Source organism: Rhinoderma darwinii, chromosome 5, assembly GCF_050947455.1.
Source record: "Rhinoderma darwinii isolate aRhiDar2 chromosome 5, aRhiDar2.hap1, whole genome shotgun sequence".
Classification (NCBI taxonomy): Eukaryota; Metazoa; Chordata; class Amphibia; order Anura; family Rhinodermatidae; genus Rhinoderma; species Rhinoderma darwinii.
This window is the reverse complement of record NC_134691.1, coordinates 202386052-202400054: the sequence shown is the minus strand read 5'-3', so window position 1 is coordinate 202400054 and position 14003 is coordinate 202386052. Positions and strand designations below refer to the sequence as shown.

Genomic DNA, 14003 nt, shown 5'->3' with positions numbered 1-14003 from the left:
CTTCCTGCGAGTATATACTTTCTGATGTCTCAACTGTTTAATAAGGACATATTGAAACAGAAAATATAACTTTTAATATTATTAGTTTAATAAATGATGGGTGTACATATTGCTGAATACAACTACTAGACCCTACATTTATTAAACTAATAACATTGAAAGTTATATTTTAATTTGGTAGTAAGAGGTCCTTTTGTGCCCGTCCGAGCAAATAACTGTATTCAGTAACATGGCACAGGCCGATTGAGAATAGAGGCATTAGCTCACTGCCACTTTTTCATACAGAAATCTTTAGCAACGCACACTCCCTTTTTTCTGACACAGAGAAGTCATAATTGTTAGAAAAAATGATGAGGGACTTGATTAATTTTGCACTCAGCCTGAGCGCCCTTCTTGTCAATGGAATTACGCTTGAAAGCTGGCATAATCGCATTGCTAAATATTTTCCCTGTGTGAAGAATGACTGTGTGAAAGGAAGGTATTGATTTATCTAATGCATTAAACTCTCATTTTGCAGACTGCACAATGTTTGGGGATACTCTTAGAATCGTGATTTCATTCTGTTGCCTGACCTTGTCTTATAGTCAGATGAAGCCTCAACGTACATTTACCTCATTTTTTAAAAATACAGGTGAGTGAACGTTTTATCCTTTTTACTGCACAAAGCAAAAATGAAACATGATAGATCTGAGGTGAGTTATTCTGAGATTTATTTTCTATATATATATATATATATATATATATATATATATATGTATATATATATATATATATATATATATATATATATATATATATATATATATATATGTATATACATGCAATGATATGCAATTTTCACATGTCCCCTAAGTATAGCATACAGTATTTATCACGCTGAATGGTTCTGATCTTTAAACAAAATGAAAAGACACCTGACATTATTATAAGCTTTATTCTGCTCACATTTAATACAAATTTACACAAATTGTCTCAAGCAGCACGTGATGGGTTTATATTAGCTTTAAATGGGCTTGTCATCTGCTTCACCTTTGCGGCCCAATAGGGCACATTCAGACGTGGCGAAATTGCTGTTGAATTCCGCTGCGGACAGTCCGCAGTGGAATTCTGCAGCAGCCGTTTTTTTTTGTTTTTTTTCTATACATTTTTAGGAAACTTAGTTCAGACGTTGCAGAAAATTACTGTGCGGAAATGAGGCTGCGGTGCAGATTTTTCCCTCCGCAGCATGCTCATTACATTGCGGAGAAGAAGCGGAATTTCACTGCAGATCTCAGCATTTGCACTGCAAAGACTGAAATCTGCAGCAAGTCCACTGTGATATCTGCAATGTCTGAATTACCTGTCAAATATGCAAATGTTGCTGCAGATTCGCAAGGAATCTGCAGCAACATTTTCAGCGGAAAAATTCCACAACGTCTGAACATGGCCTTATTGTATCAGAACCTGGGCACATCGGAGAGTCCTGCAACTCTGTCTAAGGGAAACTAGGACATAGGCATAGGACTGTTTTTATAAGATTATTAACAATCTTTACAAACTAGAGTTAAGCAAAACGTTTATTCCGATGAAAAAGTTTATCTTTTTTGCGAAATTTGAATTGATTCAAAATTTATAATCAACTCTATTAACCAATAAACTAAAGACCACTTAAAGCCTTTCAAAGTTTTTATATTGTGCTACTTGAAGCAAATGATGCAAAAAAAATTATTTATTTAGAAAAAAAAGTGCTATAAAAATAATGACAGAAAAGCAGTCAAATCGGTTCTTCAGCACTAATATTAATTTTGACAAAGAAATTGAAAGGTCAATTTGTAGACTTAAAATGAGTTTTAAAAAGTGACAACATTATCACCTATACACTGGTCACGGTGCAAAGGCCACCATTCCTATTCATCGTGCGACATACTACAGACTGCATTAAACTGTAGTCTACAATCTGTTGACAGATGGAGGAAAAACTGCTGTGCCTGGCTGTTTCTGTTAGTCTTATAGACTTTGAATAAATTAGCAGCGGGCATGCTCGACCGCTGCTCCATTCAACCACCATTGCAAAATTATCCCATAATTCGGTGTTTCCCAACGAGGGTTGCCCTGATCAGGGATTCCCCAGAACATAGCAACAGCAAGACATGTAACTTTTACAGAAGAGAAAACATTTCATCCTATTCAAAGATCCTTGGCAAATCAGTCACCATAACTCAACCAAATTAAAGTACTGGGCAAGAATTAAAGAATGTTTTACCCGCCTTTGAGGCCTTATAGTAATAAAGTTGGAAATCACTGCCATAATATGTAGTGGTTGAAGTGATTGAAACAATGGCTCACATTTACTTATGCTCTCTAATATTCAGACAGCGTCAACGTAGACCAGACAGGCACAAAATGAACCAAATTTATCACAGTGGTGTATGCTGTTTGATAATTTCGGCGCATCTTTCATGACTTTTGATTTGACATTATTTTGTGTCAGAATTTTTTGTCAGTATTTTGTGGCACATTGGCGCATCTTAAGCCGTTTTGACAAGCCATGCCCCTTTCCCTCTAAAATATGCCCCCTGTTGGACCAATTTTTAAAAGTGTCTAGTGAGGTGCAAACATCAAAATTGCACTGCACTGTGCCAAACTAATCCAATTTGTGCCAATTAGTATTGGAAAAACTTGCCGTATTTTCAACACTTTCTCGACTAAGACACAGTAGTAGATCTGCCTCAATCTGTGGGCAGAGGTAATTTACAACACAGAAAATTCACCAAGGCAGAAAAGTTATAAAATAAAAAAAAGAATGCCTCCAAACAATGTCTGCTTTTTAATGGAAAATGGAAAGGAAAACTCCTGCCATATTGAGCATTCTGTAATCTGTTTTCAGCCCATAGAATTCCATAACATCTACTAAATGTATCACACAATAAGGCTCATATATATATATATATATATATATATATATATATATATATATATATATATACACATATTGTGCAAGATAAAAAAAACAAAAGGTAGCAAAAATACAAAAAATACTAGTGTCAATTAGGCCTAATTTGACATATTACCTAACTCTGGTACGCCCCGCCCCCCCCCCCCCCTTATATAATTAGGCAGTTAGGGACCACTGCTGTTGCTTCTGTGACTTTATCCTCCACCATTTAGAGCATTGTTGATGCCCAGATTTCAACAGTTTCAATTGGTGAAATACATGGCAAAATCCATGTGTAAATACGCTTAAAGGCTATGAACACCGTTCAGGGCATTTTTTTATTTTTTTAATAAATAGTTTAGTCAGTATATTTAGTGTAACTTTGTATTTAGTCTTCATTAAAAAAAAAAAAAATACTTTTGGAGATACAGCTATTCTGTCTTCTCTATTCAGAGCAGCTGTGTCATTAGTTTTACACTGAATCCGTTAGTCACGCGGACCTGATGGATTCAGTGTCGACGGGTCCTGCGCGTCATGACTTAGATGTGATCAATTACAGGTGGATCCTGCGTGGACCCAAAGACACCGAATCCGTCAGTTCTGCGGGACTGACAGATTCAGTGTAAAACAAGAGATACAGCTGCTCTGTATAGAGAATACAGAACAGCTGTATCTCCAAAAGTAAAACGATTTTTTAATAAATACAAATTACAAAGTTACACTAAACACACTGACTAATCTATATATATAAAAAATAAAAAAAATGCCCTCAAAGGTGTTTATAGCCTTTAATACAATTACGGGACTGTTAACATCTGCGTTGGAGGCACTGTTAGGGGCTTCCATAGCAGAACCGGCAAAAATTGCTGAAAGCAATAGCGCAGTGCTTCGCTATTGTTTCTGGTAAAACGACGGACACTCCGACGGAACCCATTAAATTCAATGGGCTCCATCGACCGCCGGTGGTGTTCGTGTGTCCGGCATTCCCTTGTTCTTCTCCTCTAATGGACCAGAAAAATGGAATGCCCTGACACAGGTGTCAACAGGGCCTAAGGCTTTGTTCAAATCTGTATTCGAGGCTCCGTTATGAACCTCTATTGCAGAGCCGATCAAAAATGCTGGAAGAAATAGCGCATCATGCCGCATTATTTTTTTTCGGCAAAATGACGGACACCATGACGTGGACCCGATGCAACTCATCAAAATCAGAGGGGTTTCATAGGTCGTCGTTGGTGTCCGTCTTGCGGTGGATCGGGTGCCTCTGTTTGCCCTATATTAACTGTCCCTATGGCGTAGCAGGAAAACTGAAAAATTATGGCAGATGTGAATCCAGCCTAAGGCTACATGCATACATCGCGTAATTTGATGCGGAAAACCGAATATGTAAATAAACACAGGTAATTCCACAGGTAAAATCCGTACTCACTATAGTTGTTTTTTTTCATGCGTCTTTAGATTCAGATTTTACATTTCGATGCGGAAACAGTGCAGTGGATTATCTGCAGTGGATTTTAATGCCTTTTTTTTTATAAACTTGTCAGATATGGGAATGCAAGATAAATAGACATGCTGCAGCGCAGGTCAATTTACATGCAGAAAAATTATGCAAAGTGTAGATGAGATTACTTGACAACTTATTTACTTTGCTGGTACAGCAGGAAGATCTGCGTGGCAAAATCCGCACATAAAAAGCATTGCATGCACGTGGACTAATATTTACAGATTTAGACCTCATGCACACGACCGTATTTTTTCCCACCCGTAAATACTGGCGTAAATACGGGTCCGGTGTCACACGTATTCCACCCGTTTTGCACCAGTATTTACGAACCCGTGCCCGTAAATATGGGTCCGGTGTCACCCGTATTCCACCCGTATTTACGGGCACGTTTTTGGCTGCAAAATAGCACTGCATTAATCGGCAGCCCCTTCTCTCTATCAGTGCAGGATAGAGAGAAGGGACAGCCCTTTCAGTAATAAAAGTTAAAGAAATTCATACTTACCCGGCCGTTGTCTTGGTGACGCGTCCCTCTCTTCACATCCAGCCCGACATCCCTGGATGACGCGGCAGTCCATGTGACCGCTGCAGCCTGTGATTGACCTGTGATTGGCTGCAGCGGTCACATGGCCTGAAACGTCATCCAGGACGTCGGGCCGGATGTCGAGAGGGACGCGTCACCAAGGCAACGGGCGGGAGACCGGACTGGAGGAAGCAGGAAGTTCTCGGTACGTATGAACGTCTTTTATTTTTATTTTTTACAGGTTTATACTGATCGGTAGTCACTGTCCAGGGTGCTGAAAGAGTTACTGCCGATCAGTTAACTCTTTCAGCTCCCTGGACAGTGACTATTTACTGACGTCGCTTAGCAACGCTGCCGTAATGACGGGTGCACACATGTAGCCACCCGTCATTACGAGAGCTCCATAGACTTCTATGGACTGTCCGTGCCGTTATTACGGCCTGAAATAGGACATGTTCTATCTTTTTCAACGGCACGGGCACCTTCCCGTGAGAAAACGGGAAGGCACCCGTCGCCAATAGAAGTCTATGAGCCCGTTATTACGGGTCGTAATTACGACCCGTAATAACGGGAGTTTTTACGGTCGTGTGCATGAGGCCTTACTGCAGGTTTTTACAACCTTCAGTTTTTCTTTTTTTTTTTGCACGGTGTAAAAATACCCTAGAAAGTCAAAGGTAAAGCATGTTAGTAACCATGGTGTGATGAGGGCTTTTACTAAGGCCTCATGCACACTTCCATCACTGTTTTCTCGGCCGTTTTTGACGGATCCGTGTGACCGTTTTTGTTTCCGTGTGCACTCCGTTTCCGTTCCGTGTTTCCGTTTTACACGGACGTTTTGCTTCCGTTTGGCTTCCGTTTAAAAAACGGATGTGAACTTCATTTGAACCTGTCACATGTCCCAGGAAACACCCATAGAAAGTTTACAAGAAGTTTTTGGTGCTGTTTTCTGTAGCTTTCAGAGCATAGAGAACAGTTTGAGATGACTCTGCTTGGCTTACTTTGGTTTTTTGGGTGTTTTGGAGTGAAAATATGAGCCTATCTTCAGGAATGAATGTTTACTGTAGTCTGTGAGTCTGTGAACTTTTGCTCACCCAGCCGTTGCTATGAAAACGGATCCGTCAAAAACGGACGGCACACGGAAGCCTGCCGTGTGTCATCCGTTTTTTTCACTGACCCATTGACTTCTATGGGCCACACGGTCACTGAATCACTGAGCAAAGTAGGACATGCTCTACTTTGCACGGAACGGAACAACGGATCCGTTTAAATAACTGAAGTGGGCATGGGGCGATTGAAATGAATGGGTTCAGGGTGCCATCAGTGACAAAAACGGATAGCACCCTGAAGGAAAAAACTGAAGTGTGCATAAAGAGTCTCTCATCAAGCCAAACAGCACCCACATAGTGCCATGTTTTGCCCACATAGAGTTAAACTTTTCTCTATATTGTGCCCACATAGCCATAACATTATGACATCTCAAATACAGCCATATTTTACCCACATGCTGACAGATAGTGACAAGGGAGTCCCATAATTTGCCCAATTAGAGATTAACTGTGCCCACATAGAGCCACATAGCGCACATGGAAAGCATCAGGTGAGGTGTTACAGGTTAGAAAATCTGTCCATGCTTGATTAACATGAAGCATATCTCATTGTTAACACAGAACTATTCATTTATTTCAGGTAACCTGCCGTGTGGCATAAATGTGCATTTTTCCATTGATACATCTAAGAGTGTGGATTTAAAATATTCATCTGGAAATCTTATAAATGAAATGAAAGATTTTATCAGGATCTTCACTACAAATTCCCAAGCACTAAAAAAGTGTGGCAGCCATATACAGTGGAAATATGGAGCACTTCAATTCTCCAATATTGTAAAACCAATCAGCAACTTTACGGACGAAGCATCTGCTTTCATTGCAGCAGCTAACAAACTCAAGTATATGGGTAGAGGCTCAATTGTGGATTGTGCTGTGAAAGCAGCAACTGAAGCTATCCAGAACGAATCTGGGGCAAGCAGGGGTATTACATTTGCCATTGTACTATCAGATGGTCATAGCACTGGAAATTCCTGTGGTGGAATATTTGAAGCCTCTGAAGCACTGAAGACGGCGGGTGTCAAAATATTTGTGGTGGCCATAAACCAGAACCCGGTAGAGAGTGAAATTCTCACAATTGCCAGCTATCCTGCAGAAATATACAGGGATAGTTACCTAGCTAATATAAGCAAAGATAGAAACAGAAAAATTAGTAGGATGATTGATATAATGGTAAGAATAGTAACATTTACGTCTTATTTTTCAGAGGTGTATTTAAAGCAACGCTACAGCCAAAAAAATTTGACTATTCATTGGAAATTTATAGTCAACTTACCTGTAGGCTCTGTTCCTGCCTTCCGGTCCCCTGTTTTCCACTCTCCTAGATGGCAGCTGTACTCTCATACTTCGCTATGAAGAGCTTCTTTGGAAGTCTGAGACAAGCCCCCATCTCCTCCACTACCCCCGAAGTACGGATGACGTTGGCTTGGCCAGGCACAGCACCAACTCAGGGGCCAATGTCATCAGCGCTCGTCCATCAGACGGCAGTGGAGGAGGCTTGTATCAGACTTTTAAAGAAGCTCTCGATAGCAAAGTCTTAGACTGCAGCGGACTACTTCAATGAGCGGAAAACTGAACAGAGGCCAGGTCCTTGAAGATAGGGGCAGCAGGTAAGTTGACTATGCATTTCCAATGTATAGTCAAATTAATTTTTTGGACTGGAGGGTCGCTTTAAGCAGACATAGATCAAATTACACATTGCAGTAGCTGAACTTGTCAATAGCTCTGGAGCATGTAGGAGCCCAAATCTGTCACATAGGAAGACAGAAGTACTATAATATGCATGTGGCTATTGTGGGGTTCTGTTATGCCAGGATCACACATGCAGTTTTGATGCAGTCTTAGGTACAGTTTTTGGCTCCCTTTCTTTTTTAGCCAAATACAGCAGTGGACAGAAGAGAAAGGAGATGCATCAGTCATCAGAGTTTACCTCCTTTTTGGTTCTAATGCTAGCTTTGGCTCATAAAACAAATCCAGAAATTGTATCAATACTGTGTTTAGGCCGGGTTCCCACGTAGCGTAAACTCTGCGGAATTTCCGCAATGGAATTGTAACGTCCACAGCCGCGGATCGTCGTTCTTACCTGCCCCCCGACGGATGCGGCCATGGACGAGTGAGTGCCTGGTGGCATCTCCCTCTTGAGAGACGTCGGCACTCATTTCTGCATCGATGCACTGGTTCCCGTAGGGTGCGCGTGCGCTCGCATCGGCCTTAAAGGGCCAGTGCACACACATGAGTAAGATCTATAATTATCCCATGATCACCCTGGACTAAAAAAAAGGGCTCTGCTCTATCACTCATTGCCTGAGCATTGTTGTGTTTACCCATGTTAGTCTTAGCAAATGGTCCCTTACTGTTATCCCGTTCCCGGTGTTCCCGTGCCCTGCTACCTGTATCCTGTATCCCGTGCTATTTCTGTTCCTGTGCCTTAACCTGTTGGAGTCGTGTTGTGCCACCGGTCACGCCTGCTGATATAAACCACATCTGGTGTCTACAAGTTCATCTGTGCTGAGCCTCCATTACTGTCTGGACTATTAAAGGTACTATTGTACTAGGACTGTTGTTTGGCCAGCTGCTACTCCGCTACGGCGGTGCGGCATAGTGTGTCCATATACCCACGGATCGTGACAGGAAATGTGTGCGGAAATTCCAAAGCATTTACAGTAGCAGCACAGTGGTTGAGATTTAGTAAATCTCATGCCCACACTGCGGGGAAAAAAACCGCAGTGTAAAGGTTAATAATTTTACCTGCAGTGTGGAATTTAACTCTGCAGCATTTCAATTTATGATGCGTTTTTGTTGATTTTCTGTTGCGGGTTTTCCACATTGAATTTAATGGAAATGCAAAACCTGCAACAGAAAATCAAGTGTTGCAACTTTTGCGGCGTAATCGCAGCGATCACACTGCAAAAATCGCAAGTCCGAAAAAAAACCACATACTTACCCAGAACGCCCTCCTTCTTCCTGCAGTCCATCCTCCTGGGATGACGTTTCATCGCATATGACCGCTGCAGCCAATCACAGGCTGCAGAGGTCACATGGACTGTAGCGTCATCCAGGGAGTCTGGACCAGACAGGCATGGAGGGACGCGTCACCATGACAACGGCGTAAGTATGTATGGATGTTTTATTATTTTATTTCTACGCAGCTGAAATTCCGGCTGAAAAACCCACCCTAAAATCATGCGGTTTTACGGACGGAATGCGCTGCGGGTTCAAGGTCAGATACACTGTGTAGTTTTTACGCAGCGTATCTGACCCGCTGGAACCCGGCCTAAGGCCAGGCCGGAATTGGAGCTAAAAGGAAGGAAAGGTATAAAGAAAAAACTGATGGTGTTTTTTTTTGTGTCCACTCTTGTGTTTAGCTAAAAAAAATTGAACCAAGAACTGCCAGAAAAACGTACATAAAAAATGTGTGTGTGATCCCGGCCCTAGGCCATGTTCACACAGTTCAGATTTACTGCAGATGTTACCTGCATTATATATATATATATATATATATATATATATATATATATATATATATATATATACTAGCGTTCAAAAGTTTCTGGTCACCCGGACAATTTTGTGTTTTTCCATGAAAACTCACACTTATATTTATCAAATGAGTTGCAAAATGACTGGAAAATATAGTCACGACATTGACAAGGTTAGAAATAATGATTTTTATTTGAAATAATAATTTTCTCCTTCAAACTTTGCTTTCGTCAAAGAATGCTCAATTTGCAGCAATTACAGCACTGCCGACCTTTGGCATTCTAGCAGTTAATTTGCTGAGGTAATCGGGAGAAATTTCACCCCATGCTTCCAGAAGCCCCTCCCACAAGTTGGATTGGCTTGATGGGCACTTCTTGCGTACCATACGGTCAAGCTGCTCCCACAACAGCTCTATGGGGTTGAGATATGGTGACTGCGCTGGCCACTCCATTACAGATAGAATACCAGCTGCCTGCTTCTTCCCTAAATAGTTCTTGCATCATTTGGAGGTGTGCTTTGGGTCATTATCCTGTTGTAGGATGAAATTGGCTCCAATCAAGCGCTGTCCACAGGGTATGGCATGGCGTTGCAAAATGGAGTGATAGCCTTCCTTATTCAAAATCCCTTTTACCTTGTACAAATCTCCCACTTCACCAGCACCAAAGCAACCCCAGACCATCACATGACCTCCACCATGCTTGACAGATGGTGTCAGGCACTCTTCCAGCATCTTTTCAGTTGTTCTGCATCTCACAAATGTTCTTCTGTGTGATCCAAACACCTCAAACTTCGATTCGTCTGTCCATAACACTTTTTTCCAATCTTCCTCTGTCCAATGTCTGTGTGATTTTGCCCATATTAATCTTTACCTTTTATTAGCCAGTCTCAGATATGGCTGTTTACAGCGGTGCTAACATAATTGCACAAGGGTTTTCATGTGTTTTCTAATCATCCATTAGCCTTCTAACACAGTTAGCAAACACAATGTACCATTAGAACACTGGAGTGATGGTTGCTGGAAATGGGCCTCTATACACCTATATAGATATTGCATTAAAAACCAGACGTTTGCAGCTAGAATAGTCATTTAGCACATTAACAATGTATAGAGTGTGTTTCTGATTAATTTAATGTTATCTTCATTGAAAAAAACTGTGCTTTTCTTTCAAAAATAAGGACATTTCTAAGTGACCCCAAACTTTTGAACGGTAGTATATATATATATATATATATATATATATATATATATATATAAAAGGTTGGATCAAAGTACGTCGTAAGGTAACAGTCAAGGTTACATGCATTTTTTAAGCCAAAATCAGAGTTGGTTCCTGGAGAGCAGACCTCTAAGTCCTTCATTTACATATTTTTATTTTGTTTAGGTACTGTTTCCGGTTTTGGCTTAAAAAAATACATGTAAATCTGGACTGTGTGAATAAGGCCTAAGGGCTTGTTTAGATGTTGCAGATTTGTTGTGTATTTGCGGTGCAGATTCTCCATCGCAAATCTGCAGCAATTTACAGTACAATACAACTCAGTGTTATCTTTATGTGGAAAAAGCATGCTCAATCAAGATGCCATATTTTGGATTGTATTCTCCCCCTCGAAGCACTAAAGTGCGTTTGTTAGGGGAATATGGTACAACATGTCGCAAGCAATGTGAACCGCAAATTGCAAAACCAGATTCTAAATGGAACAAATTGAAAAAGAGAATGGGATGCAGAGACAAATTCATTGTGCCATTGTGAACATTTTTAATAATACAGGATGTAGCAAAAAGACATCAGGCTCCCAATAAACAAATACTACCAGATAGTCATCGGTCAAAAGGGTGCATTTCGTTTTCTTAAATCCAAGAGATTAATCTTTAATAATTTTAAGCTTATGAAACAATTAACTTGCATGTGATTTATCTTTACAGGTGAAAGAAGCTGAATCAGAGGTAAATACAGAATTTTCGAAACCACACAGTGAGGACCTCGTGCAAGAACAATATTCAGACCCCTTACCAATTGCTCAACACTGATCACCCCTCCTTATGTCTCTACCAACCCTCAAATAATTGTGAGCCATTGTCATCAGCTCAGTGCTAATAGACAACATAAAGCTGCTTTAAAAAGTAGTAGTCGGCCCCAACTGCACAGGTTCACATATGGTATGCCCGCCCCTGATTCAATGCTGCATTATTTAAACCCCCTTTAATAACTGGGGCACTACAAAGAACCTGAGACAATATGTTGTTTGTCTTTTCAATTAATTTGCTGATTCCTATGATACAAACGTCTTAAAACGCAGTTGACGGATGCAGCAGTAGTTAAGATGGTCAAGTATCGGATCCTATTGCAATCTCATTTTCTGATAATTATGATTCTAATAGTGTAATGCTGAACTGCTCTGTTATTACAGTGTGAGGGATCTTTATGTTTAGCAACAAATGGAGCTGCCGGACCAAAAGGGCTGAAAGGCTTAAAGGTATGTCAGCATTTTAAGCTACAGATTAAAAAAAAAAAAAAAAGAAAACTATATTCTTTTACAATATGAGAATTGTTGAGGTATACCGAAGTACTTAAATGGGTTATCTAGGTTCCTGAATTTTTTTCCTAATGTCTGCATTATGTTAGAAATACACTATATGGACAAGACTACACATTACACCTACAGGAGCATTTATAACATTCCATTCTAAATCCATAGGGATTATTGTGGAGCAGGATCCCCCCATTACAGCTAAAACAGCTTCCAGCCTTCTGGGATGGCTTTCTACAAGAAGAGCAATTGCGAGGTCAGACACTGATGTTGGAGGAGAGGGCCTGGCTTGCAATCGCCGTTCTAGTTCACCCCAAAGGTGTATGATATGGTTAAGGTCAGGGCTCTGTGCGGGCAAGTTCTTCCACACAAAAATCACCCAACCATGGCTTTATAGACCTTGCTCTGGAACAGAAAAGGACCTTCTCCAAACTGTTCCCACAAAGTTGGAAGCATACAATTGTCTAAAATGTCTTGGTATGCTGAAGCATTAAGATTTCTGTCACTGGAACTAAGGGGTCTCGGCCAACCCCCTGAAAAACCACCCCATGATTCCTCATACACCATACTTTACAATTGGCACAATGCAGTAAGGCAGGTAATGTTCTCCTGGCATTCACCAAACCCAGAGTCATCCATCAGACTGCCAAATAGGGGCAACGTACTTTACACCACTCCATCCAATGCTTGGCATTGTGCTTGGTAATGTAAGACTTGCATGCAGCTGCTTGGACATGAAAGCCCATGCCATAAAGTTCCAGGTGCACATGTGTCACGTTAGGTACGTGGACCCACTGGACCGTACCGCCTTAACAGTCTGGCAGCTGGCCAACAGGACACAGGTCAAAGTCTATAGTTCATATAGGCGTACCTGAGGTAGCTTCGGACAGTAGCAAGGTAGGATCGGAAGAGACTTTGGCAGCAGGCGGACAGCAAGCGTGGTGTAACAGGACACGCATGGTATACGGAACAGTACAACTCCAACTCCATACGGCACTTGACCAGGATAGCACAGGATACAGGTAGCAGTAACGGGAAACACTGGGAACTGGAAGACACTAGGAGACCATTTTCAGAGACAAACTTGGGTAACGACAACAAAGCTTAAGCAAGGCAGGAAGGGGCTGAGACTTCTTATAGTCCAGGGTGATCATGGGCTAATTTGGCACTTAACTCACACATGTGTGCGCTCTGGCTCCTTAAGGCTGGACTGAGCTCATGAGCGCACCCTAGTGGTCACAGTGGCACAGGACGGCCGCATGTGCAGACATCTCCGGAGAGTAGGGCATCGAGCAGATGGAAGGAGTTTGTGGTCAGCGACCACGGACGTTACAACATGTTTGGAACTCTGTAGTTCTTGAGTCAGCAGAGCAATGGCGACTTTTATGCACTATACGCCTTAGTACTCAGCAAAACCAGCTCTGTAACTTTACGTGGTCTGCCACTTCATGTCTGAGTTGCTGTGGTTCTAAACGCTTCCACTTTGTAATAATACCTCTCACAGTCGATCGTGGAATATTTAGGAGGGAAGGCATTTTACGAACTGACTTGTTACAACGGTGGCATCCACATTACCACACTGGAATTCAGTGATCTCTTTAGAACGACCCATTCTTTCACAAATGTTTGACTGCTTGGCTAGGTGCTTGATTTTATACACCTGTGGCAATGGAACTGAATGAAACATCCGAATTCGATGATTAAGAGGTGTGTCCCAATACTTTTGTCCATATAGTGTACAACACATGACCGCTGAGCCCTCTGATTGGCTGCAGTGGTCACATGCGGCATGCATGTAAACAATCACCGGGAGTGCCACCGGAGCATCAGCGCTGGTTTGCAAGGGAAAGGATAGGTGAGTACTACTTGTTTTGTTAGTTCATGCCATTTGCAGCCATTAGGAAAAAACTTAAGGAACCTTTTAAAATATTTCATTTCAGTTATCAATAAAAGTTGGAA

The 14003-nt window shown here is 41.4% G+C and overlaps 1 protein-coding gene across 1 annotated transcript in view; it reads left to right on the top strand.

Moving 5' to 3' along the window:
- The first annotated feature begins 525 nt into the window (after positions 1-525).
- Positions 526-14003, top strand: part of LOC142652831 (collagen alpha-2(VI) chain-like) — a 147552-nt gene continuing 134074 nt past the window's right edge. Inside the window, exons 1-4 of the mRNA XM_075828513.1 lie at positions 526-631; positions 6622-7211; positions 11440-11460; positions 11925-11990. Of these exons, the coding sequence (XP_075684628.1) occupies positions 526-631; positions 6622-7211; positions 11440-11460; positions 11925-11990 (783 nt within the window). The remainder of the gene's footprint in view (positions 632-6621; positions 7212-11439; positions 11461-11924; positions 11991-14003) is intronic.